We start from the raw sequence: 27,421 nt of genomic DNA, 5'->3' as shown, positions 1-27,421 counted from the left end.
TACACAACACACAAATCTTTTATCTTATACTGTAAGAACGTTTGAGAATGAGAAATACTTCGCATCTTCGCAATAAAATAGAAAGAATCCTTGAACAAGTTCAACAATTTTTTGTTTTGACAGTTACTTTTTTTATTTTCGTGGCTAATGAAGGACATTGGAGTGCAATGTATTATAGGAGAATGGAATGGAAAATAATCAACATGTGGACCTCGTCGTCGTCGTCGTCGAAATATAGCGTAAAGGCCAGTTACTCAAATTAAGTACCTTCAAACTTTTTTACCGTCCGATTTCATATCAACCATAGATTTGGTATATGATATTTGTAAGTCAATGATGATATTATCAACAATAATACATCAATGTCTTCGTGACTATTAGAAAAAGAAAAACAAGGAAATGGTCCCACCAATAATCTGCAGGTAATCGAATTCCACCGCTGAGCATATCTCCTCTATGATCATTTGATGTTTGACATCGTCTGTTTTTTTGTAATACTTATTTGAAATGGCGTCTACATTTTTTACATACTCCGGCCTCATAATTAATGTAAGAGATTATTGCGTGTACACAAATACACTCGTAAGAGAATTTTATTTTTTTTCCATCCTCTAAGGGGAAATAACACTAAACTTCGCAAAATAGGCGCCTTGACGTCGAGTTGCGGACACTAGCCCGTTACACCAAGTACCAAGTAACACTAAACTTACACTGCGTGGCATATCATAGATTTAGTATTGGCATATGGTATTTTGCTGCGCTTTTTTACGAATTTGCTTATATTGAAAACTAAAAATTATTATCTTTAACATCTTTAAGTACTATTGACCTAATTGGTAGGTCAATGTGAAGTACACTAAATTTAAAAAAGTTTAAGTTGTGTTTGAATTAAGGTGCTGCCAGAACAACTTTATAGTAGCTTCCGACAGAACTTTAAAAATATAAAAATTTTGTGCAATCAGATTTAGGCTTGGTGCGGTAGTTCTGGAGATTGAAGAGTGGTGCCGCCGGAATAAGCTTATTTCAGCGTGGATACTAAAACGCAACTTTGAAACGGCCGCGTTTTTTATTGGACTAATCGAATTCTCCATTATGATCACTCACGAAGACCTGGCGTGCTCAAGTTATAGCTTAAAATGTGGATTAGGAGCCCTTTTGTTTGGTGGCTCAAAAAAATAAACCAACATTTTATTGCTAATTTTCGCTTTTAAAACTTCCTTGTTAATTTGAAAGCTATAAAAATTCAAAATAAGTTTCTGAAATGTAGGCGATTGAAGCTTTTCAGTTTCACGGGTAGAGGATTGACAGAAAATGAAAAACAACACACACTAAACAATCACAATATATTCAATTACAGACAATATTGGAAATAAATAATGGAAACCTACATTTTTTTCTAAACACTATTTCCCTTACGTGTTGCCTATTAATCTACTTTCCACTAAATGAGGTAACATAACAGGGTAATTTTCAGATTAGTTTTCTCTGCCTAATTTAGGTGGCAATTTTTATTATTTAAATGTTCGAGTATATTATTGTGAAATATTAAATAATATTTCAGGATACTACACTAGATTAATTATTTTTTTGAAGACCTATACTGTCCCACTGCTGGGCAAAGCCTCCTTCCCTTCTCTTCATACTCCTCTGTTCTGCGCCATGCGCCACTGAGGTCCTATCTTTCAAGTGCGCGTCTAGCTCGTCTCTCCATCGACGCTTTGGTCTGCCTTATGGTCGTTTCTGTCTTTGGGGATCCATTTTGTGGTGGCTTTCGCCCACGACTCGTCCGACATGCGGCAGAAATAAATAAAAAATACTTCATGATAATATTCTAGAACATTCAAATATTAAAAATTGCCACCGAAATTAGGTAAACTTAACCAGAAAATTACCCAACTGCTATTTATACAGGCCGTATATTTGAAAGTGAGACATGTCATAGTAAATCATGTTACAACTTAACATAGACTAAAATAAAATTAGGATATGGGATAGAACAAAAAATAAATCAACAAATGTGTTTTGAAGTGTACATAGGAATAAACCGATTCCCTTTACGCTTCATTTCGAGTGCAATGGGAATGCTACCAAGCGAGTGCCGAGTGAGACAGCAACAATAACAATGATTTCACATTTACGTTTTAGCTTATGTTAATTGTTTTTTACTTGAACTATCACCGAAACGTTTTACGTACTAAAAAAGATAAGTGATGATTTAGTTACTAGTTATCATTTAATAAGAATTGAGGTTTTTGGCGTAGTTAAAAACGTGAAATCAAATTATTTACAATGATTGATTTTTTAGTTATTTACAGTTTATTTACACTTGCGTGTTACGGAGCAAGTGTTCAAAATGTCCACCGTTTTCCACAATGCATAGCCTAACACGGCATAGTAAATTTTGTTTTAAATTGTGCAACACAAACACATTTTGTCTCACAGTATAAAATGCTGAGATAATCCTCTCACGCAACGCTTCGACACTGTTCACCTCCCCTGCGTAAACTCCGATTTGGGAACATTTCAATAGCTTGCCTCACATTATCACCAGTTTTTGCGTAAAGTCGCACCATCTCAGTCAATTCGACGTTAGAATAAATACCCATTTTGCGGCGACCGGGCGGGTGGAAGTACAAATAATTTACGTGTTTTCGTTAGATCAAGGTCGAGCGTGGACTGAGCAATTTCGCGTATGCGCCCGCGTCCTCACCCCCGACCTGTGCTTTGCTTTTCGCCGCTGCGTCGGAGCAATAATAGTGATGTGCATAGATTTCGATAACTAATGTTGTGCTCAAGTAGTAGTCGATAAAAAAAAATTAAAAAATATTTTTTGTAAAGTTTAAGTTCATTAGTTTATTATTTCTTTGGGTTCAGAATCAGGAATATAACGCACTCTATAAGTATGTCCCTCTTTCAAATATACAGCCTGCATAATGACAAATACTACTTTGACAATTATATTATATTATTTGATAATTATTATATCGTATTTGGCATTTCTACCCTAAAGCAATCATGTATGTCTTCTGCAACCGTGTAAGCTTTTCATAATAGACCATTCGTACAGGGTCGATACCACGCCAAGCTTTAAATTTAACTCTACGCTACTTGTGATGCCTGCAAAATTAGTATATACAATTTTTTGCATTTCAGTAACTTTGTAATTTAAGGTACGAGTTTGAGAAAGTAAGGCGACGACATAGTACAACAAAAACTGGACAATTTATTTTTGTTAAATTTTTACTGAAATTTTTGAAAAAAGTCATGGAGCTAAAGTTGCTTGTTTATGAGACGTTAGTAATATAGTCTGTATTTTATAAATAACCCTGTTATATGAAATCGAAGTTTCAAAACAAGAACATCTAGAACATTCCATCCTTCTGTCGTGGATATACCACCCATTCTCATTTAATAAATTATGGATTAATGACTAATACTAATGATGAATGAATAATAATGGATGAAATACACTACGGCGTTTGTGTTTCCCTGAAAAAAAAAACAATTAAGCTCAATTTATATTGCGGCGGAACGGAATGGAAGCTAATTTTTGTAACGACATAGTACATACATACAGACAGACAGACATAGCATAATGAACTTTATGGTCAATTGTGTAACGTACAAACTCAATACGAGCCAAAATTTTTCGCGGAATAAAGATTGTTATGCTATGTACAATTTCGTTACAAAAATTCACATCCATTCCGTTCCGCTGCAATATAAACTGAGCATGTTTTTTTTCCGGGGAAACACAGACGCCTTTTACAGATTGCTCTTACCAACTGAGCTACGGGTTAAGTTACTGGGTTGTCGAAATTCTCCTATGTGTTTTTGTCACAGATCCTTGTACTGGATTTGAGCCGCTAGTGATGTCTAGTGAGAGATTTTAGATCTTAGAAGATCTTAACAAAAATACATAGGAAATTTCGACAACGCGGTAACTTTATATTTAATTTAAAATATTTGAAGTATGTTTTACGACATTAAAACCTTATTTTAACTGGAATATAGTAAACTGCTGGATATGCCTCTCCAAAAAAAGGAGTATTTGCCGTAATTGTCGTGTTTTGGCCAGCGAAATAAAGTTGCACTCTCACAGTGCGACGCTGTTGCGTTCAAATAGGTCCTTTTTTTCGAAAGTTAGTATTAATAAAAATCTATTATCACTACAGTGTGAAGCACAATCGTTAAGTGCTTCACCACACGAAAAGCGATGTAATATAGACTTTTAAGAGCGATATTTTAGCGTCGTTGTTTTGTCTCCCGTGGAAAACTATTCGACTTACGCCGCGCCCGAATCGCTCCTGGTGTCGATCCGAATCCTGTGTGGCGAAGCCTTAACGGTTTGGCGTAAACTCAATAGGAGAATATGATGGAGCGTATGAGCCCGTCGCGGACAGAGTCTGAGCTCTGGCCGATGCCGAAGTTGAAGAAGACCGACTCTGCAGCTACCTGCTGAGCACATGTGCCCAGAGGGTACCACCCCATCTTGTTGAACACTATGCCCACTTTGTATACCTGAAATTAAACAACTTTTATGGCCGTGAACAAGTGATGAAATTTGAAAATAAAATCAAATGTTTTTTCCACATTTTTTTGGAAAAAATAACATGAATAAGACACAGCACACTCGTTTTTTTGTAAAATAGTTTTTTTTTTAGGTAACATGAATTGTCATTGGCCAACATTTTAAAAAAATAGCCAAATTTATTCATTTTGTATGAAAAATATTTGATTAAATTTGACAAACTTCGGCTGGACTTCTTTTCGTACCATACAATGAAATGATCCTTAAATAAAACTGAGTCGATCAGCATTAAAAAAAAATAGACCAATTTTAGTAATTTTTTATGGACAGCTCACGCTTGACGAAAAAATTGACTATGCCAAAATTGTTGACACAAAAAAAGACTTAATGGTTCCTAAGACAGTTTCCTTGTATCTTCTTTGGTTTCGGATTTCCCTATAATACCAGAGAGAGATTTTTAAAATGTATCATTTAAAAAATCTCTGTTTATAATCAAATCAGGCAATTCTTGTGAAAATGTATATGAATGAAAATTGATTTCGATACTAGTAAATCAAAATAAGAATAAAAAAGGCAATAACGAAATTAGTAATCGTCGTAACCTATCATCATTTCACAATTCAGTCATTTTTGGTAAAATTTTATCATTTTTCACAATCTATCGATAAAACTATCGACAACTACTACATAACTATTAATAGTTGTGAAAACTGGCAACCCCACAAATGTCATTTTACTCCGTCTTAAAAAAAGACTATAGTAGTCTTTCAGCCATTTTGGCGTAAAACCTAGTCTGTGTAAGTTCTCTGTTGTAATAAATTCTCCTCTCAGTGATTTCTGTCGAAATTCACCGATCAAATTTTGAGTAAAATACGCGTGTGTTCATTAACTCGACATTGGCGGAATCATCGATGATATTGATGGAGCTATAACATTACAAAGAAGAAAAAGTAGTTATTTTGGCACCAGCATATTGACAAATTAGGCTAATTCTAACAGCTAGCTACAACTGTGCCATAGTTTTCATGTGATTGGTCTTAGGGTCGTATTCTAGAACTCTACTCAATGCTCAAGTCAGGATTTGAGTATGGTTTAAAGCACTCGAAATCATACTCAAGTCCCTGCCATTAGGGTCGTATTTCCAGTGCTTGTGTTTCATTGCAATCCTGACTTGAGCATTGAGTAAAGTTCTAGAATACGACTCTTAGAGAACCTTACCTTGTTCCGCTGTATGTAGACGGGCCTGTTGAACATGATGTCGAGCAGGTGGCGGTAGGGCACGCGGCTGGTGTAGTGCGTGTAGGTGAGTCTGGCGCCGTCGGCGTCCAGCAGGTGCGCGTACAGAAGCTCGGAGTAGCCGGTGGGGCCGCCCAGCACCGCGCTGTTCAGCCCCTGCACCGCGCTCTCCTCGCTGGGCGCCTGCGTCGGCACCTGCCGCCATGCACCAAGTACTATATTGTTCAATTGTTCAGTTTATTTTCATCACGCTTGCTCGTAAACAGTATGATTGCGTGGTGGCTAACTTGACTTTAATGCCCCAAATAAAACCCACGGGCCTTTTTACTTTCCATTGCAGTCAAAGTCGTCGATAAGAAGTTTTTTTTTAACTTATATATAGCACGACTTACTTCCTTACATCAGAACAGGTGATCAGGTTCAAGTAAGGTTATTTTAAGTTCAAAATTAAAACATTCGCTTAAAATGTTACTAATGCAGCCACATACTAACTAAATACTAATTATTATGAATTTCTTTTACTACATTTTGATTATTTTCTGTACAAAAAAAAAAGCAAAATTTCTTAAGGTCCATCATGGCTGTAATCATTTTTGCTTTTTACAACATTTAGTTCCATTTGTATTATCTATGGAAGAATAGCTAGCTTGCTATCTGTTGATAAAAAAAAAAACAAAAAAGAAGCCCGCCATTTGCAAATTCCATAATAGATGTGTTATGAACCATATTTATTTATACAAGAAATAAACACTGTATTTATTTCCTCGCAAATGTGACGAAAAACATTGTAAGTATCACGGATGGTAAAAAAATACAAAACTCAAGTCATTAAAACCCTCAAGACCTCTGCTTCGAGCTTCTAATAGACCCTCGTTGGTAATTTCTTATTTTCCGTCCTTAATACACAATGTTCTATTATCTCAACATTACAAATTTCACAGAAATATATATATAATACAATTACATATCATTTTATACTACTCTTCGAAAAGTGATCGTCAGTTTACAAAATAATGAGAATAATAATTATATGTATAATAGTAAGTCATAGTTCTCAATATTAATATGACATTGACATTGGCAAGAGGTCTCTTGTCAATTCCTTTGGGACTTTCATTATCTCTCATTTAAATATTTGTAAATATTTTTGTCACATTGCGTTTTATTTTTTGCTTTATGTCATTACTGTTTAATTGATTATTTCATTAGCGTTATGTGTGTACTATAAAATAACCAATACTTAAGGTAGGTAAACATTCAATCATGTTTAAAACGAAACGTACATACAAGAACGTTACCTAATCTATAGTCGAATTGAATCAATTGCGTTGTGTTCTTGCATCTATTCTAAAATACAATGTTTTACATTTTTTTATTCCCGACTTCTAAAAATATACAAAATATATTGATAACTAGGCATAAACTAAAATTATACTAGCAAAGTCTAGGAACGGCTCTACGTCGTTATTGGGGCAGCTTTCGCCATTCTTCTTTGTAATGTCGAGAGAAATGAACTAAACTACGGACTTACAAAAATTGACAATTCAAATGAACCTGTGCCAAGCAATTGGCAGAATAATGGACCTATGATGATTCAAATTAATCAAGTTCTGCTATTTATAACAGTCGATAGAATATTAATCGACTGCAATCACTAGCTACTTGCAAGCGGGCAACACTTTTGCGTGTCATTTTACTCCATCTTAAAAAAAAAATTCAAATCCGAATATAGAAAAAGGTATAGTTACCTGGACTCCGAGTAGACATATGTTCTTATCCACCATAAAAGTGACAGAGCAATCCAGCACACTGGTGTTGAGGCAGTCAGTTTGCTGCAAGATGGCTCGTTGGCAGTAGATCTTGTTGAACTCTCCCATGATGCCCCCTAAGCGCTCCATGGGCTCAATCGCCGCAAGCCCAAGACCAGTTAAGGGGGCACTTACATTCATGCCTGACACTGGAACGTGAACTGCTGAATGCAGTCTCATGCCTGATGGTATACAAGAGCATATATCAGACCTAATATCTTCAATTAGAATAGCGCTGTATGACCTTTTTTACTGTATACTTTGTATGCTGAAAGACGGAAACACCAAGAAAGGCAGTGTGAGTTCGTCTTTTGTTTAGCTGTCAATAACCAATTACCAATGGTATTTTGAAGATTATAGCAGAAAGAATGGACTACGCAATTTTCCGTAAGTTCTCAATGTTACGCATTGACATAATAGTTGAAAAAAAAAAATAGAGTAATCAAATTTCATTTATTTTAATTGTTCTCTGTTTTTTTTATGACACCAAGTGTCAGGATGAATAAGTCGTGCGCTAGGTGTTAAGCGACACCCCTGTCCACAGCAGATGCAGTGCCACACACAATTTTAAATCGCTAAGATCTGAAGGGCACTGCCACTGCGCCCGTCACCACGAGACGTACAAATACAAAATTCCTTTATTGCCAGAATGACACGTTTTGGACAAAAATAACATGTTAAGCCAAAACATATACAAACAATAAACGTTACGCCAAACATGTCAGAGGGCAAAAGGTGTCCCAGCTTGTGCTGCCTGGAACCGTTGTTCCTCCTTGTCCCTAAGATCTTAGGCGGGCTTAAAAGCAACGAGGGCCTAAAAACATAAATTGATAAGTCCCATGTGCCTGTAATTCTACTAGCACCCTACCCGTCAAAATCGGAACACAGTGACGCTCACAATACTGCTTGGCGGCAGAAAATAGGTAAGATGGCAGTACTTCCCTGAATGAACGCTTTCACAAAGAGCTTTATTGCTACTAAAAACTTTCATCTACTAACTTAACGCATAAGATTACCGTTTCTAACAAATATGGACTACCTAATTAGTTTGGTAATAAATACATTCCAATAAAGGGTTCCTCGAAAAGAAACTCCAGGCTTTCTTTCCAAGCAAGTTGGTAAAGGTTTTTAAGGTTACACTCGTTTTCTGCGTACTTTTAAGGTCACTCCCAATCTGATCGAGGTACGACCACATTGTAAGTGACAAAAGCGCGTACCGTCGAAGCGAGAGGGGCGCGGATAGGAGAGCGGGCAGGCGTGGTGTGGGTGCGAGATGGCCGGCAGCGCCAGCGCAGGATTATGCGGGTTGGCGGGCCGCTCCAGTCGTTCCAGCCGGTCCATCCGCTCCATCGGGCACGCTGTCTCTCCGCCCACAGGACTCGGCGTATCAACCGTAAACGTCGGCATCTGTTGCACAATCAACACCTATAGGCTTTTTCTTCCCCCGCTACTACACTCATCGAAAGCACGTTTTTGCTAATTATAATAATAATAACGCATACACACCACATAGCCCCGCACTAGGGATACCCTGGTTCGCGGGTGCCATGGACACACGCATAAACAACCACAAATTACAACAAAACTCACGAAAGAAATAAATGTAGGTCATACAAATATTTCTCCCGGCCCGGGAATCGAACTCTGCGTGGCAGTCCGCCATGGTAACCGTTCGGGCACGGAGGCAGTTATTATAGAAAATCAGGTTATTTTTATGAATTATTTTTATCACCAATGAATGTTTTAAGTCAATTTCATTTTCAAATTCGAGTTCAGAAATTTATCTGAAAAAAAATTATAAAAAACACCTGATTTTCAGTAATTAAAAAAAAAGTAAATACATGCTTGATCTCTACACGCTGTTAATGTGTGTATTTTACTACAATCTCGGTCACATAATTCGGGTCACCTTGCATTTTTATTTATAAATTACTAAATAGAAAGTATTCCCTGGTTTTACAAATTCAAAGTTTTCAACAAGGACATACCGAGTTGACCTTTAGTATACCAACAAATTGCATTAATAGTATTAGATCTATCAAATAGTCGACTCAGATTGCAGGAATTTGTTCTGAGTGTTCGATTTTTTTATTAGCAATTATTACAAACTAATGGAGTAATTTCACAAAAATAAATGAATATCACAATTTTAAAACATCATAATATTCATTTCATTACAGTCTATATTACAATGTATAAAGCGACATTTCTATTGAACCTCTGGTAGCTATAAAGGTACCTGGTTGAGTGAAGAAAAAACTTTCATAGATTTCCCACGGGTGGCGCTATGGCGAAGAAAGCCGATACAATCAAACATTTTTATAAACTTGGGGCATTTAATACTGAAAATGCAAGATAATTCTAATTAGGTGTCGTAGAGTATATATTTAAGTACTGGCACCCAAAATTTAAACATTCGAAAATGTGGTTTAAGATAATAATAATAATAACGCGACACACTTCTAGCCTCGCACTAGGGAAACCCTGTGTCGCGTGTGCCATGGACACACACGTAGACAACCACAAATGACACCCAAACTCGCGAGAGAAATAAATGTAGGCCATACACATACTTCTCCCGGCCTCGGAATCGAACCCAGGACCTCTGCGTGGCAGTTCAGCCACAGAGGCAGTTTAAGCAACCAAGTTGGAGTATGTAAAATATTTGGCAAACTCTTGTCCGTTTCGTGCACGATCTCTAACGAAAGGCAGTCGCGAGGAGAGGGAGCATTTTCCGATGATAAGAATATTCTTGGGCTTGCACGCCTAAAGCGAATATCGACAAAGTAGAAATAATATCCCGCCGTACGTCTGGACAGCCAATGGTAAATAGAGAAGGGCGGGATGAGCTGACGGAGCTCTAGCGATACTCACCGTACATATATATATACAACAATATATATGTACAATATTTTTTAATTTTTTTTTATAAGTCTAGCCTGCCTCACTGCTGGGCAAAAACTGCTGCGCCAGTCCATTAAAAATGAGTCTAAGATATCCAGCCATCGCCGACGTGATCTACCGCTTCTCTTTTGAATTGTGGGGACTTCAACTCCGTGGTTATTTTAATTCAAATCGACAGACAGGCAACTTTGGGCGGTGTGCTAAACTATACTATATTTAGTGCAAAGCAATTTATTTCCTACGTACATTGGATGATCCCTGGGCTCCGCCGCCGATGAGCTGCTTCCTTGGCACTCGGTTTGTCGAGAATCCATTAGGCATAGGCACAGCGGAGTTGCTGGACAGTATGTTCATAAGGACGGCGAAAGCCTCGGTCTCTGAGAGTAAGGAAGACCGCGCAGGGCCTTCGGCGAACTGCTGCGCCGTTAGGGTCAAAAACCGTATATTCTCGATTATACTGCGAATCTTTGATTTTTCTTTTACATCTGTAATTATAACATTATTTTGTTGTGAGAAAAAATGGAACAATTGACGAACTCGCTGCCCTCCTTCTTATTTCGAGATATTAGCGGGCTTTAAAGAGACACTCTATCGCGTGTGATACAGCGATCGTACGGGATTGAGCGCGCGTGTAAAGATGGAAGGAAAAGGGGAAAGACCTCGCGCGCGACTGATGAGCGCTCCTACACGCGCCAGTGAGGCTAGCATGAAAGGCCGAGACTTTCGCGAGAGCGACATAAAGCGCGAGATACTGCTGTTCTCGCATAGAGTTCCCGTGCTTTATCGCACAAGTCGCACCCTGTCGTGCTAGCCCTATAGTTTCATGTGGTCTATCCTACGCTTTCCGTTCTTTCCGCTCTTTCCGTTGTAACAAAAACGAAGACGAGCAATCGCGCGCAAAGTACGTCACCTTAAAAAATTTTAAACAATAATCGCGCACGATTGCGCAATCAAACAAGCGCTAACAAGCACCTGAAGCCAGTGGCGCATAATGTGGGAATCGGACCTCCTAGACACGGTCGTTATGAATTGACTTACAATTTTTATCGAAATTTTTTTTTGCTTAGTTTGTCTCGAATTATAAATTCTTATCGCCAATACTGTAATTAACGTTCATTGGTTTTACCTTATTTGTCGTTCAGGGAACAATGAGTTTTTACTTGTACTTTCTTTTCACCACCTAACACTATTTTTAATAATCTCACTACAGAGTACTAAAAAAACCGACCTCACAAATAAGTGGAATTACGTCTATTTGCTAAGTTTTATTGAAATATCCCCTAGTTCGCCACTATACAGGACTTGACCCTGGAGATAATAAAAATCGGTTCTCACTACTCAAAGTATATTAAGTGAAAAACGCCTTGAATTGGAGAAATAACAAAATCAACCATTAAAATAATTGCTCCTAAATTAAAGTTAGGCGCTATTTATAAGAATGAATCTTCATGCGTGAACAGCCACCCTTCGAGGTGGATACTTTTCTTCAAAATGAAGTGGGACCACTATGGAAGTACCCCCTTTCCAACACAAATACCGGAGTTATCGCTTAACATACATACAAAAAAAAGAACATACAGACGAATTGAGAACCTCCTCCTTTTTTGAAGTAGGTTAAAAACAAGAACATCAATGAATAACGAAAAATTGATTTTGGAAGAAAAAAAAATATTCTCGCCATAAAAAGATATTTTATTAGCAAAAGTGCGCTTTTGACGATGCAATTCAAGATTGCATGTTATAGGTACCATTAATTTTTCCAGATGTAATTTTTCCTTTTACTTTTCCAGAGAGTACGACAACAGGAAAATAAATATTTATACTTTTACACTTTCGCGTTGCATTGTACTAACATTTGGAAACGGGCTGACTGAAAGGTTGCACTGGCCGTAGTCACCAGTCCAATCTGGCCGAAACTAGGTAGGTGTGAAAAATACCTATTCGCATGTAAACGCGTTTATTCCCGTTTCCAAATGTAAATAAATATTTGCCAATAAAACTGCTACCAGACTACTGTTGGGTAATTTTCCAAAAAAAATTGAAATAGTGGTTATTTTCCGGAAAAAATCTGGAAAAATTTGAATAACATAATAGCGAACGCTCATATCACGGTCTACGTGTAAAAATATATTTTGAAGTTTTATTAAGCGTGAATTATAAAATAAACTTTTATAACTAAAAACCACTTAGAGAAAAACGGGATTTAAAATGATTTCACAATAGCGAAAAGCCTTTTTAATGGCTCCATCGTTTCCGTTCAGCAACTTCAACTTTTGACAGGTGTGAACGTCTAACGTGGAAAATTAAAGGAAATTTCGACCTCTCCGACGTAAAGTATCGTATGTCGAAATTGCCAAGTTTACAGGGAAGCGTTTTAAAGTTCTGAATTCACTGAAACGAACATAACACGTGACTTTAGCATTTCTCAGTTTTATTCGGCGAAGCTCATTACTCACATAGAGTATTATAAAATCCTAGATATCGGTTAGATGATCTATGGTGATCACTCTTTTAGTGAATTCAGAACTTTAAAACGCTCCCCTGTAAACTTGGCAATTTCGACATACGATACTTTACGTAGGAGGGGTCGATTTATTTATTTTTCTGAAAATTATCATTTTTGCAAAATGGACGTTTTTCCATGACCCAATACATGCGCAAAGTCGTTTATACAACTGCATGCAGTCCACATTGACTGCAAGATGTTCTCGGCGCACCGCGCGCCTAGCCCAGGAGCTCAGCGTATTCGTTGATGTCAAAAAAGAAGCACCGATATTACTAGAAGCTTGTCACTGTATTCGGAAGATTCATGATTTCAATATCACTATCGAAATCCTCCATCAACAAACTCGTGTTCGTAATCTCCGACTACACTATGCGGTGAAATAAGCGATCATAAATGTAAACAAGGACGCCATTACAAAAAAAGAATTCAAAATGTATAATAAATAATTGTACAAAATGTGAAATAAATCGTGTTTTTGTTTTACAAATTATGCTGATTAAACCCTCAAGTAATCGTTACTACTGAAAAAAAATCAAGTTGTTTCAGACACAAAAAATCATATCATCATCCTTTTAAAAATGTCAATTCCTGCTTTTGATTCTCAGGCTTTCGTTTACATCGACAGTAGCGCGAAGTTTGCACACGGTAAAAACAGATTACTCAAAAAAAGACAAAATTCTTTTTATGAAGACAAATTTATTAAATCCAACAAAACGATTCTCTCCCTATAGACGCTAGAGAATAATTACTTGATAATAGTAAAAAAACGTCTCAAAAGTGTATTTTCGTTACAAGACAGAAATATTTAATCCAAGAGCAAATTAATTTACTTCAAGTCACAAAGCCACTCTAGATTCAACAAAATATTTATTTGTTATTAGAAATGTCCGATTTTGATTTGAAAAAAAAAAGAATGAAAAATTGAGAGGTACTTAATTATTTATATTAATTACTGAAGATTTATGTTTTCTAATATCAAAAAAGATAAATTTACAGGGTTATGGACCCAACAGTGCCAAACCTTAAAGTAGCAGAAATAGGATGGAAATATGGAATCTTCTCAAATACTTGAGGACCATCCAGTGCCGTATAAATGTTACAGCGGCAGAAAGCACTAACAGTTCCAAATATATGAGATGACTTTATACTATTGAAGTTAACAAAACGATAGCGCGTTTCAGAGTACATCTAATGCCATCTAGCAGTGGCGTGATGGAACTAATTGCATGTTATGCTTGTTACAAATGTAGTTTGATTTCATGCTGTAACCAAATTTCTTAAATTATGACTATAAAGAACACCTTAACAAACTAGAGATACTACGTATTGTTTCTTTGGATAAATGACTGTTTATGATTTTTATGATTACAAGCACAAGTAAAAGTAATCGTTACCGCGTGCGCCTTCGGCGACATGTCACGACAAGATTGACTATGAAAACGCAACGAAATGTTGCTTTAAGAATATACTCTAGAATTTAGAATATTAATCTGAATAGAAAACTACTTCTTTTTTTGTTTAAGAATATATTTTCTTAAAATACACCCAAGAAATTTTGAATTCATTTAAGATTATTTAAATTTGATGTAAGAGGTAAAAATTTCTTGATATAAGTAATGTCCAATTAATTGATTAGAAATGAAATAAAATCTTGAAGTGAACGTATTTGTCTCAAAGTTAAAATAAAGTTAAGAGTAAAATTGTATTAGAAAAAGATAAGCAGTATTTTTGTAGTGACAATATTTTATTACTTTTAATAAATATTTTTTCAGAATTAGCAAATATTTTGAGAAATTGCTCTTTCTTATTAGTAGAAATCCTTTTTTTCTGTGAGAAGTCTTGACTGCACGCAGATGAGTCACGATTGCACGCATTATGTACAAACATGCAGTACATCTGTTAGCGTCATAATATTATTTATACCAGCTGAGGTAGTAGTATCTTTCTCAGAGAGCTACCGATAGTACGCCGGTTAATAAACATAACAACCACAACGACGTGTGTACAAGAGCGTAATTTTATAGTGATACAGTATTCGAATCTACACCACATACAAGGAAATTTCAGTAAAAATTACGACAACGGGACGGAGTATTTTGATGAATCACGAGATGTATTTTACGTTGATTCACACACTGTAAACCCAAGTTTGACTATCGGTAAAACCAAAATAGGGAGTCGGTCCTTATGCCGAGTTCACGAGTCTTCGACTACTTTCACTTGCGTTTTATGCTTGCGTGACACGCTTCGCGGATACGCAAGCAGGACTGTTCACGAGTCGCTCGCTTGCGCCGGCCGCTTGCTTTACCTTGGATTTCTTTGCGTTGCGCGAGTTTGATATCTAGCAACATTGACTTACAATTATATGGACGTCGGGTCCGCGCTAACAAGTGTCCGAACTTATAGGGCGTTAAAATCGTATACAGAGCGTCATTCACGCTTTAGTCTTCGTTTGTTCGACTGACAGCGAAGCAAGCAAAATCAGACAGTACTGCGATGACATTACAATTTAAATTCAACGTTTTAGCTTTTTCATATTCCTTTACATGTCACTACGTTTAAATAGGTTGACTTGGGACATTTTTTTCGTGGTTTTTGTATTAGACCCGTCGTCCATATATTTGTAAGTCAATGTCTAGCAAGCCTGATATTTCCACGCAAGCAACAAAAGGAACGTTTGTGGAGGACAGCACCACTGACCAATCACAGAGCAGCTGCTGCCGGTTCGAGTGTGTCGATCCGCGTCGAAAAACAGTAGCAGGCAAGGCGCCAAGTCTCTCCGCAGACTCGTGAACGCTTTTGCGCTAAAGGCAGATTTGTACGTCGTGTCCAGTCAAAGCAAGCAAGCGAAAAATGTATGTGACAGACTCGTGAACCCGGTATTAAACACACGCGAGCCTCAATGCCTTTGAAGATGCTATTTCCATTGCTGTTTTTAAAATCATCATTGTTTCCTTTTGTTGATAAAAATGTTGCTATTATTTGCGATATTTTGTAGTAAGGAATATTTTCCATTACGACAAAATATTCTTTATGACATTTCAAATTTCCACTGTCGATATGTTTAGAACTTGATAATGTAGCAACACAGTTAATCAATCACTTAAAAAAAAAAAGTAGGTAAATAATTTAAACGTTTATTACACTACCCGATTTCAAGAGCAATAAAAGTTAGGGAATTAGAGTCCCTACTTTGGGCGACTTAGGCTCAATTTATATTGCGGCGGAACGGAATGGAAGAAGCCAAAATCTTCCGCGAAATTCTTGCGCATGCTCGGGAATGCTCGCGAATTCCGCGGAAGATTTTAGCTCGTATCTAGTTCGCACGTTACACAATTGACCATAAAGTTCATTACACCATGTACAATTTCGTTACAAAAATTCGCTACCATTCCTTTCCACCGCAATATAAATGGAGCCTTATACATAAATTAATTAAAAAGAATGGCGCCCTAACTCCCCTAGTTAGGGCGCCACGTCCACCCTTGATGCAGGTCACTTAAAATGAGTAATTGAGTGAGTCATAAGCATTTTACCTTTATTTAGTTACAGGTTAAAAACTAATTATGTTACTAAGGTATTCAGGCACGTATGGCTCCTTGTTAAACAAGATTTGAGAATGCCAAATTCACAACACTTATATAGAAATGTGAAAAATTGCGAGGGTCAAGATTTTGTGGAAAGCAAGCAGCATTTGTTCCTTTTTAAAATTACTTATAAAGAAAGTATTCAAGCTTCAAAAAAAAGGAGGTTCTCAATGCGTCTTTTCTTTTTTTTTGTATGTATGTTACGCGATAACCACGCCATTTGTGAGCCAATTTTGATGATTCTTTTTTTGTTGGAAAGAAAGTACCTCAGATGTGGTCCCATTTAAATTTCAAGAAAATATTCCACCTCTAAGGGTGGCAAACTAGGGGATGAATGACTTTTGAGGTCGGTTTTTTTAACCGGAGGTTAGGTTAGGTTGGATTATATACAATAAGTTCGCATCATACAGGTACGACTGAATATTGTCACATCTGTTATATATTTTGGTATGAAGTTTCAAAGAATTTAATTGGAGTTAGCACCCAATTATATTTTCATTCTATTGATGAAGCAAACATACCCAGTTGCTTGCTGCTCAAAATTGGTGGAACAAAATTTTAATATCCTGTTGTACTGAACACAACCGGTATCACCATATTTACGAACCTCCCTTGTCCGGTGTCTGTTGGTTCTCAGCTGTAGTAACAGGCGCGTCACCTGCCGGGCCCACATCCGCTGCGCTCGCGCACCCTTCTGCGCCAACCGGGCTATTCTCGGCACTGCTTTCTATGTTTACCACCTGTAAGGAAGTCCTCATATTTATTAACATGGAATCAGCATGAGCTGGGGGTCGATTCAGAACCTTACGATAGTTGTCGACAGATCCGATTTGATATCATACGATTTCTTTTCATTTTTATTCACACCGCCCGAATCGTACGTCAAAGTGTCGTATTCGAAACCAAACCGAAATGACATCACTCCCGTACGATTACTGAAACTTCTCGACCGGCAAAGGCTACAAACGTTATTCACAACACAGTTATCGAATGTAAGTTACCAAATATCCTATTGTTTAAAAAGCAAGAATTAATATGGAAATCTCTTATTATTTTAAACAAAGTCTGGATTTTGTTAAATTTTATTAATTTTAATGCAAGACCAATACATTCCTATATTTTAGACCTTTAAAATCTTAAAAATGTATACATATAACACGATTTTAATTTTTCTCATATCCGAATCTGAAACAAGCGTTTAACTGAACAGCTTGGAAAGCGTTCTTCGATTCGAGAATGATATCCAATCGAAAAATCGGTTAAAATATCGAAGAGTTCTGAATCGGGGTCCAGGTCAGAAGAAGTTTATTAGATTAGACGTCGTTTTCGCTGTTATTACGTGGAAATAATGTTTTCACTTACTGGCTTAATGCGATTTTGTGGTAATAAATTGGTGATTACCTAATTAATATTTTGTGGTAAGGAATACTAAACTTAAGGTGCTATTGAATCCAGAGTGTAGGGGTTCAATGGACCCTAGCACACGCAAAATAGGCGCCTGGACGTCGAGTTTCCTTAGGCTCAACTCACACTGGTGCAGAGTCGAAGCGTCGCGTCGCGTCCTATGCTTAACTACAACGCTTGGCGACGCGTGTCGTCGCGCGACTACTCTCGCATTAGTGCGCCCGGATAACAGTGTGGTCGGCGTCTGACGCCTCAATGCGCTCAAGAGACGCGCGGCGACACCCAAATTTGCATAACGCAAATTTGTACATTAATAATGGAAAAATAGACATGCATATACTATAGTATTTTTTATATAGGCGAATACAAAAAAAAACATACAGTCGAATTGAGAACTCCTCCTTTTTCGAAGTCGGTTAAAAAACAAGAAGCGTCGCGACGCTTCGACTCTGCTCCAGTGTGAAAATTTAAGTTTCTGGTTTCTAGGCATTGTAGCAGTGTGCAATAGCTCATTAACCAAAAATTCGCCACATAATTATATCGAGAAAAAAGCAAGTTTATAATAAAAAAAAAGCAGTAATATTGATTAAATTGTTTTTTGTCACATCTTCGCAAATGGCAACACATACAATAAGCAAATAACTATATATAAATTTGTGAACACATCTATACAAACAAGTGATGTGCAATGTTGCAAAAAACTATATCAATAATGTTCATCGTAATTGGTGTTTTTATCAACAACCATCAAGCTGTCGATGCAGCAGCAGCTAGGGTAGACTAAAATAAACTAACTAATAGTAAAATGCAAAAATCCCATTTTATTACAATCCTTCAGTTTGGAGAATTCCCCATGAATTGGCAACTCTGCCCAGCATGCGTATCGAGGTGAGGCGTAGCTGTGGTCACCATGCAACCGGTTCAGCTGTTATTGCTTGCCAAAGGCGACTGTGTTGTCCATACGTTTACATGTAGTCGCTTCGGTCTACTTCGACTGTGCACTACAGTCATCAGATAACTCAGTATTTACACCAGGTTAGCTTGTCGCCTGTCGACCTGGTGTAAATATGCCATAACAATATTGAATGATTAAATTTGGTTGATGCAATATGTTGGGTCTGTTAGTAAGTACATATCTACTAATGCATATTTTAATTGTGGGTGACAGGATCTAACCTTATCTTTTGAAGTAGAAGGGCCAGGACTAGGCCGTTGGTCCACTACGGGGCTCACACTCCTCTCCAAGTTCCTCTTATCATGCCCCTTGGCATATCGAACCGCAGCCTCAAATAGATCTAACTCACTGTCAACGTTCAAATGGTCTAAGGAAAACACAGTGATCACCGTGTTCAGTTCAACTTCTAGGAAGCTGCTGTCATTTAAAACTTCTTTGGTGTTTGTACTGATTATCTAGAAATTGTGGATTAAATATAGTATATTAGTCAGTGTACAACTTATTAGAATGAACTATATGATAGCTGGCCAAAAGACCGAATTTGTGGTAAGGAAAAATAACTCTAAATAAAGAAGATTTTGAAGAGAAAATAGCATTAATACTGCATTCTTAAAATATACCTGTAAACATTTTTCCATGAGAACATTCTCTTCAAATAACCTGGCAAACTCATATGCTCTACATGCATTTCGCGGGTAGAGATCTGACCACAGGTATCGAGTACATTCCTTCACTAAATGCGGTAACATGTATTTTTTTGCACCATAGCAGAGCTCACATGCTTTGTCAAATGAACATATGTTTATGTTATCTGTGTAGATGTATCTGAAAAAATGGTACATTTGCAAATGCAATTTCTTATACTGCTTATTGTTAACATAGAGATTGTATTTGCCATGAGCCTCAATATACTCGTATACTCACTCTAGAAGAGCTTTAAATGCTTCAGGTTGTACATCTAAGATGGGTATAGGGTCATTTCTCTCCGCCATTCCGCCGTAGAACATCGCTTCGAAAACTGGAGACGCCATGGCTAAAATCAGTTTGTGGCCACTGACCACGACTTGGTGCGGCTCCGTGCCCACTAAAAACGTGCAATCTGACCATTGTCCAGATTGCAAAAGATGAGCTCCCCTCTGTTTCATCTCCATACACCCAAGCTGCCAATCGCTAGGAGCCGAACCCATTTTGAATAAGATTTTGCACCAACCACTATTTAAAATATACAATGCTTATTACACAATCTCACGGAATCACTATAATAGTTATCAAGCACAACGCGTTAAAATAGCGAAAATGAGTCAAAATATAAAAATAAATAACACTTCACCCATTCGCATAGTCCAAATATTTGGGAACATTCACGTTTAAAACCAAACCTTTTATCTTCTCAGACGTTTAAAGCTTTCTAATTAATTTAAGCAAGAAGGTTAAATTAGACCTTCCGCCATTGAGTTCCATACTGAATATCGATTTTGTAAAATCATAAATTTGTTTGAAAAGGTAGTAACTTTTTTTTAAACTAAATGGCACTAGAATACTGCCAACGTCAAAATAAAAGTAAAAGATTAGGTAACGGACGGTAGGAAATCCGAAAAGGAAAGCAAACATGATCAGGGAAAATGCAGGGAAAGCTAAGTTTAGAAGGAATTAATATATTTTTGGCAATATTATAACTTAAAATATATACATAAATTACACGAAATAAATACAAGGAATTATGATTTATAATTATCATTAATAATAATAAACGAATGTAATAAATTCTATTTTATTGGAGAGTAGGATACAATTTATATTGCAATGTAAATTAAGTCACTTTTTTATATCCTGTAATCCATTGTCATTCGGAGATTTATTAAAAATTTTGGCAACGTGAGACGGTTTTGAGACATTACTTTTAATTAGGGAGTTGAAAAATTTAACAAGTATAAAATTAGGTCAAGTACTTGGGATTGATTAGATTCTACATCCTCGGTTCTAGGTTTCAGGGCACAACCGGTGCAACCGGAAGGTGCAGGGATTCGAACTTCTCTAATTAGAACATGGTGAGCAGCACCACAAATTAGAAAGTTAATCTAGCAGCATGGTCGTAGCCTTAAGATATTTTAGCAGAATGTGGTTTTAAAAATACAGTTTTTTTGGATGATACAGGACTAATATTGCTGGTAGCGGTTGTTGTTCTATTAGATTGTGTTGCTCTAGAGGGGCCGTACTTAAAACACCTGCATTTGATTTGGAGACAGGAGGGCGAAGTTTACAGCCTTCCATGTAAGTGATACATCTGCATGCCATGGTGTGTTTAATTTATTTTTGGCGATTAAATTCGGGACATGCTTTGTTTGTGGCAAAATGAAACCCAGAACATATGATACATAAAGCTGCATTTCCATCAACAGTACATGAATGTCCTGTATGACCTTAGCAACATTTATAGCATCTAGAAGTTGACCGGCACAATGCATTAGTATGGCCATAGCGGCAGCATTTGTAGCACTGAATTGTAGGAAAAGTGTATATATCCACAGGTACAGAATAGTAACATTATGAATATTTTCTTAGGAAGGACTTGGCCATTAACCTTCCTGTAATGTGATCGTACCCTTGCGCCGAACATAAGCAGTCGCGTGCGGTCTATGAGACCTCAACTTTACACGTTCAGTTTGAGAAGGCATATTAATATTTTCATGACGTTGTGTAGCACATTATATACAAAAGTCTTTTATCTATATAAATGAAAATAAAAAAACATTATTTACTTATTTTTTTAAATTTGTACTTATCAGTTGAACAGTCTACAAAAATTCAAAATTTTAGTCGTATGACACAAACAACGTTAAAAATCAACAAAATAACAAAACAAGATGAAATGTTCTATCTTAATCGTTCATAAGCACATCATAATAGATTATTATCGAGATCAATCAATATTGTCATCAATTGCACAATATTGTAGGAACTCTAAAATCACAATTACTTTTGAATGCTTTATTCATGATGTTCTACGTACTATCTCAATTTTTATAAAATAAAAAAGGAACATAGGAAATGAAACTATTTTTCCGGAATTAAATCGCGTTTTTCAAACAAACGTTTGTAACAATCGTGAAAACCTAAGAACTCGATATAAAAAAGGAAAACAAAATAAAAAACTTCCGACTTTTTTTAGAACCAGGTAGTACGATAACCTACTCTTTATCAGTAGCAATGGTTTGACGTCATCAAAATCTTCATCTTCTGTTTCCGCCTCCTCTGCAAGCAGTTGTGATTCTTCGTAACTCATATTGTGTCTACAACAAATAGTGATATAATAAATAATTTAATATAATAATGTATTTAATTATTAAATTTAATAAAATAATGTATTTTTGTAAGTAATATAGTACATATAACATGAAATACTCACCCAGGTTTCAATTTCATTCCATGAATTTTTCTGGAACACGACCGGTCGCGCGCGGAATCTCAGACCGCAAACATAAATAAAGACACATGTGCGCATGCGACTTGCGACGAATATCACAGGCCTACTAATGGGAAGTACCTCACCCTCTCGAGGATATCTCGGTCGCGCAACCGTTTAGTGTTTATAGATTTTGTAAAATGACTAAAATAAGGTCGCTGAGGTCTCTGAGACCGCGCGCGACCGCTGGAAGGTTAAAGGTAGTACTACAGATTGGGAAGGCTTCCAAGTTGGAGATCCACCAACTTCCTACTTAATAATTTAGTCGTCTGACTTTTATAACTTGTCCACAACCTTCTGGAACACACACATTTTCTTGAATTTCATCTACGGTCCAATCATTGGAATACCACGAATAAGACCCATCCTGGGAATACTGAAAGTGGGAATGAACGCTTTAAAATTAGGCTCTGGCAAATTTTTATTAGTAATAAAGTCATTGGCAGCATTGTTGTGAGTAGAGAAAGCCACGGCACATCGATTTCTGCCTATACGCTTAACACTGCCGACAACATCGTTTTAGATGTTATGTTTCTTTAGAAACCTTCCAAAAGTGATAGGATGCAAAGATGCTATTTGGAGAAAATTCTAATCTCTGTACACGAACAACATAAATATGGTTGAACATCTGTAGGCAGGTACTCCTTCCGACCAAAAGATTATTGTGAAGTTTCTGTAGAAACTGTTGGTTGAGCATTTGAAACAGGAGGTTGAACAGTTATTGGTTTAACAAAGGTTTGTGGAGAAGAAGTGACACTGAATTTGTGGGTGTGGGGTGCCTCATTCAGATCAGATGATTTATGGCAAAGACAACATGAATCTTTATTATCAATTGAATCGGCCTTCTTCTTCCTACTTTTATCAGAATGTCTGCAAATTTTAGGTTGATGAGACATCGTTTACGTGACCCTTTTACCCATTGATGTGGTAACACTAGACGTATGCCTTGTCCATACCACTCTGATCATCATTTGTAACAATATCATTCGTAACAGTGTTGTTCAAATCACTATGCGGGATAGTGACATAGCTAACTATCAAGAGGGGGATTCAGGCCTGAAACCTTAAACACCCCGCGTCGAAGTCGAAGGGTCGTTCATACAACGACTATCAAGTGCAAAAATATAGGTACAAGTTTACCAGAATTACAGTAAGAAATAAAAAAATACAGTTATATATACTAACTACAACAAGCATTTACAAACTATAGCTTCAACTGATCATTAATTTATTTTATTACAGTAGAAAACAAAAATAACTCGGACGAAATTTCACGCGCTTTTTCAAGGCAATCCTTATTGAGAAACAAACAGATCATTTTTAGTAACTGTAGCTTCTAGCTAGTCTCGTAAATGCAACAAACACTAAACATATGTTAGGGATTTCTAAACGAATATCAAATGGTCAAACGTCAACAAAAAACAACGATCCATATTTTGCGGAAATATGTCAAACTATTTAATCTACATTTTGTTAGGTTTCCGTACAAAATGAATCACGAGGAAATAAAGTGCGTGGTGCAGGAAAAATTTCTGTCCAGTGAGAGAGTGACGGCGTTTCTGTGTGACGCCAAAGTGCTGCACCCAGAATGGGTGAAGAAGGACAGACTCCTTGCTATCGTCGAGTGCGGAGATGAAAAATGTGTTTTCTGTCTTCACACCTCTTGTTACCCGCCTAAATCCTTTACCGACTTATCTATTGAAATAGTGTTGCCTATTGACGTCACATTCAAATGCGAGATAGACAACAAACCATCAGATCCGGAGGCCGTCCTTTACTTAAATCTACAGTCTCGTAATCATAAGTACAAATTCGAAATTCAAATGACTCCACGGGTGGACAACTTTGTGGATGACTTGTTTCGAGGGATAGAAGCAGTGAACAAGGTTGCTACAGAACCAAAATTCTTGTGGTTAAAAAAATACACTGGGAAAAAGGAAGATGATGTCATTGCCCAAACAATGGCCCTACCCAGGATTGCTATGTCGAATACGCATGGCTCTGCACCTGTGGCCATCAGAGAAAGCCTCATTAAACGCAAGATGGCAGATAAGGAACAAGATTACACATTCACCAAGAAGTTCACAGTATTTTGTGGTACATGGAATGTGAATGATAAATCTCCAGTGATTCCCCTGAAGGGTTGGTTGCATGTTGACAAGGAACCTCCTGACATATACGCTATAGGTTTCCAAGAGCTGGATTTGTCTAAAGAGACATTTCTCTTTGACCAAACGCCAAGGGAAAAAGAATGGTATGATGCTGTAGTCAGCAACTTGGATCCAAGAGCTAAATATGTACGAGTCGAGCGAGTGAGGTTGGTTGGTATGATGCTTATAGTTCTTATCAAAGAGAAACATAAGTCCCATGTAAAAAATGTTGTATGTTCTACAGTGGGCACTGGCATAATGGGGAAGATGGGTAACAAAGGAGGCGTGAGCATAAGGTTTGATCTCCACAGCACATCTTTATGTTTTGTAAACTCCCATTTTGCTGCCCACGTGGAGGAGTATGAACGGAGGAATCAAGACTTTAGGAACATTTGTTACAGGACTGAGTTTGAATTGCAACCAAACCAGCCTCCAAAGCTAATCAAAGATCACGATCAGATATACTGGCTTGGAGATCTCAACTACAGAATAACAGAAATGGATCCAAACAGAGTAAAAAGACTGCTTAATGAGAATCATTTTGCACCTGTCCTGGAAATGGATCAGCTAAAACAGCAGCACAAGAACAACCACGTGTTTGCTGGGTACACTGAGGGCTACATCACTTTCAAGCCCACATATAAATATGACCCCGGAACAGACAATTGGGATTCTAGCGAGAAGAACCGTGCACCAGCTTGGTGTGACCGAATATTTTGGAAAGGTGAGAATATAACACAATTAGTGTACAGAAGTCATCCATCACTAAACATCAGTGACCATAAACCAGTTTCTGCATTATTCAATACTGCAATAAAAATTATAAATGAAGATAAATACAGGAAAGTGTACGAAGAAGTAATTAAACAGTTGGATAAACTCGAAAATGAACTGATACCACAAGTTAAAGTTGATGTAACAGAACTAGATTTTGGTACAGTACGATACTTAGAGCTACAAGTGCGTACTATTTCAATTAAAAATGTTGGGAAATTACCGGTGGAGTTTGAATTCATCAAGAAATTAGATGAAACAAGTTTCTGTAAAGAGTGGTTAATTGTTGAACCATACAAGAAATGTATCAGTGCTGATGAATCATGTGAAATACAGTTAAAAGTGCTAATTAACAAAACATCAGCTTGTAAAATGAATGCAGGAATAGACAAACTGTATGACATTTTAGTGTTACACCTGTATGGTGGTAAAGATATTTTTATAACAGTAAATGGTACATACCAAAGAAGCTGTTTTGGTTGTTCTATTGAAGTCCTGGTGAACTTGAATTTGCCAATTTGCAAGGTGCCAGCTGGGAAGCTAATCGAGCTTGAGGGCAAGAGGGATCAATGTGTTGCAAATCATTCAACATATTCCATACCCAAAGAAATTTGGTTCTTGGTTGACCACATTTATTTACATGGATTAAAAGAAGCAAATCTCTTTGAGCAGCCAGGGTTGCATTGTGAGGTTTTGCAAATAAGAGACTGGCTTGACAGTGGGTCAGTGGACCCCATTCCAGGAAGCATCCACTCAGTTGCCGAGGCCCTTTTGCTGCTACTAGAGAGTACAGCAGACCCAATCATTCCATACAACCTGCAGTCAGTGTGTTTGAGAGCATCGGCCAACTATTTACAGTGTAAACAAATAATTATGGAATTGCCAGAATTTAGGAAAAATGTTTTCCTCTATCTGTGTGAGTTCTTGCAAGAAGCCTTACAGCACAGTGCAGATAATGGCCTGGATGCTAAAACACTGTCCACACTGTTTGGGGCAATTTTTCTAAGAGATAATCCGAACCAGATGCAGGAGCCACAGTCTAAGATTAACAAGCAAGTCACAGACAAGACGAAGGCCCAATTTGTATACCACTTTTTAGTAAATGATCACAGTGACTTAATATTTTCTAGATAATTTAATTGATATGGTACTAAATCTAGTTATTTAAGTTGGTTAAATACTCAAAACATTCTTTTTATTTTAGTATTATTAACAACAACAAAAATTAATTTATTTTAATTTTAGACATAAATATGACCATTCAGTCATTAGAGGAAAGGCAACACGCCCATGTTATGATTTCATCTTTGACTATAAGCAAATTTAAGTATAGTGACATATTTTGTATATTCATTACCATAAATGATAAAAATATCAACAATTTATAATTTTCTAAGTAGACATGAAATGCTTAGTAGAACAGTATTATTCATCGAAATATTTACCATTAGTGGCCAATCAATGTTAAAAAAAAGTTTTAGCAAGGTTTTCATCTTATTTTGTATAATAATTTTGATTCAGTTGTGTAACAACTTTTGTCTTATTTATTGTTATTGTCATTGACACTTTTTTGTCAAAAATGCATTGTTAAACTTGATGCAATTACAAATAAATTACGCAAGCCTAAGTGACGGAGCTTTTTTATTAGCAATTTTATAAAAATTTCATATAAGTATGTTATACCTACTTACAACACTTCAATTCATTAACATATATATATCTTAAACGGCCCATTCACTACCTGCATGGCAGGCCGCCGCGCAGGCAGGAGACTGTTCACATCTATCCTGTGTACGGCCCACGTATGAAGTCTCGCAGGACGCATTGATGGATGGCTTGCACGCTGCGACTACATTCATATTCCTGCATTACGCGGCGGATGGCGTCAAGGCGGACTGCAATGCAGGCTAATGAAATTTACATAAAATTTCCCACGAATCGTAGCAGTTTGTTTATATATATATTAAGTATAACTGTAATTGAATCGTGAAACTAATTTTTATTAATTTAAAAATTTCTTAAATAATTATGAAATCTATGAATTTATTAAACTACCTAAATACATATATCAAAAATGTTTTAATTACAGTACCAATAAAATCA

The 27,421-nt window shown here is 36.8% G+C and overlaps 2 protein-coding genes across 3 annotated transcripts; one reads left to right on the top strand and one right to left on the bottom strand.

Moving 5' to 3' along the window:
- Positions 1-2,902: 2,902 nt before the first annotated feature.
- LOC113234075 lies at positions 2,903-20,281 on the bottom strand. Of its 2 annotated transcripts, XM_026469329.1 has the most exons (10): positions 19,856-20,281; positions 19,552-19,756; positions 19,153-19,386; positions 17,180-17,312; positions 10,726-10,964; positions 8,793-8,982; positions 7,720-7,757; positions 7,516-7,650; positions 5,750-5,962; positions 2,903-4,521 (listed from the first exon to the last, which is right to left on the bottom strand). In XM_026469329.1, exons 1-10 carry the CDS (start codon positions 20,116-20,118, stop codon positions 4,360-4,362), a joined length of 1,812 nt encoding a protein of 603 aa, XP_026325114.1. In that variant the 5' UTR covers positions 20,119-20,281; the 3' UTR covers positions 2,903-4,359. The 2 variants fall into 2 exon arrangements, with proteins under 2 accessions (XP_026325114.1, XP_026325105.1); XM_026469320.1 differs by having other exon boundaries at positions 3,546-4,521; positions 7,516-7,757; positions 19,856-20,270.
- Positions 20,282-21,067: 786 nt separating this feature from the next.
- LOC113234253 (type II inositol 1,4,5-trisphosphate 5-phosphatase) lies at positions 21,068-27,258 on the top strand. The gene is made up of 2 exons (XM_026469555.1): positions 21,068-21,202; positions 23,872-27,258. Coding segments are annotated over exons 1-2 (2,583 nt in total). The 5' UTR covers positions 21,068-21,200; the 3' UTR covers positions 26,453-27,258.
- Positions 27,259-27,421: the final 163 nt, after the last annotated feature.

This window comes from Hyposmocoma kahamanoa, unplaced genomic scaffold (genome assembly GCF_003589595.1).
Source record: "Hyposmocoma kahamanoa isolate Upper Pololo Valley unplaced genomic scaffold, ASM358959v1 102, whole genome shotgun sequence".
Lineage (NCBI taxonomy): Eukaryota > Metazoa > Arthropoda > Insecta > Lepidoptera > Cosmopterigidae > Hyposmocoma > Hyposmocoma kahamanoa.
The sequence above is the reverse complement of the archived record's forward strand: the minus strand, read 5'-3'. Positions and strand labels throughout refer to the sequence as shown.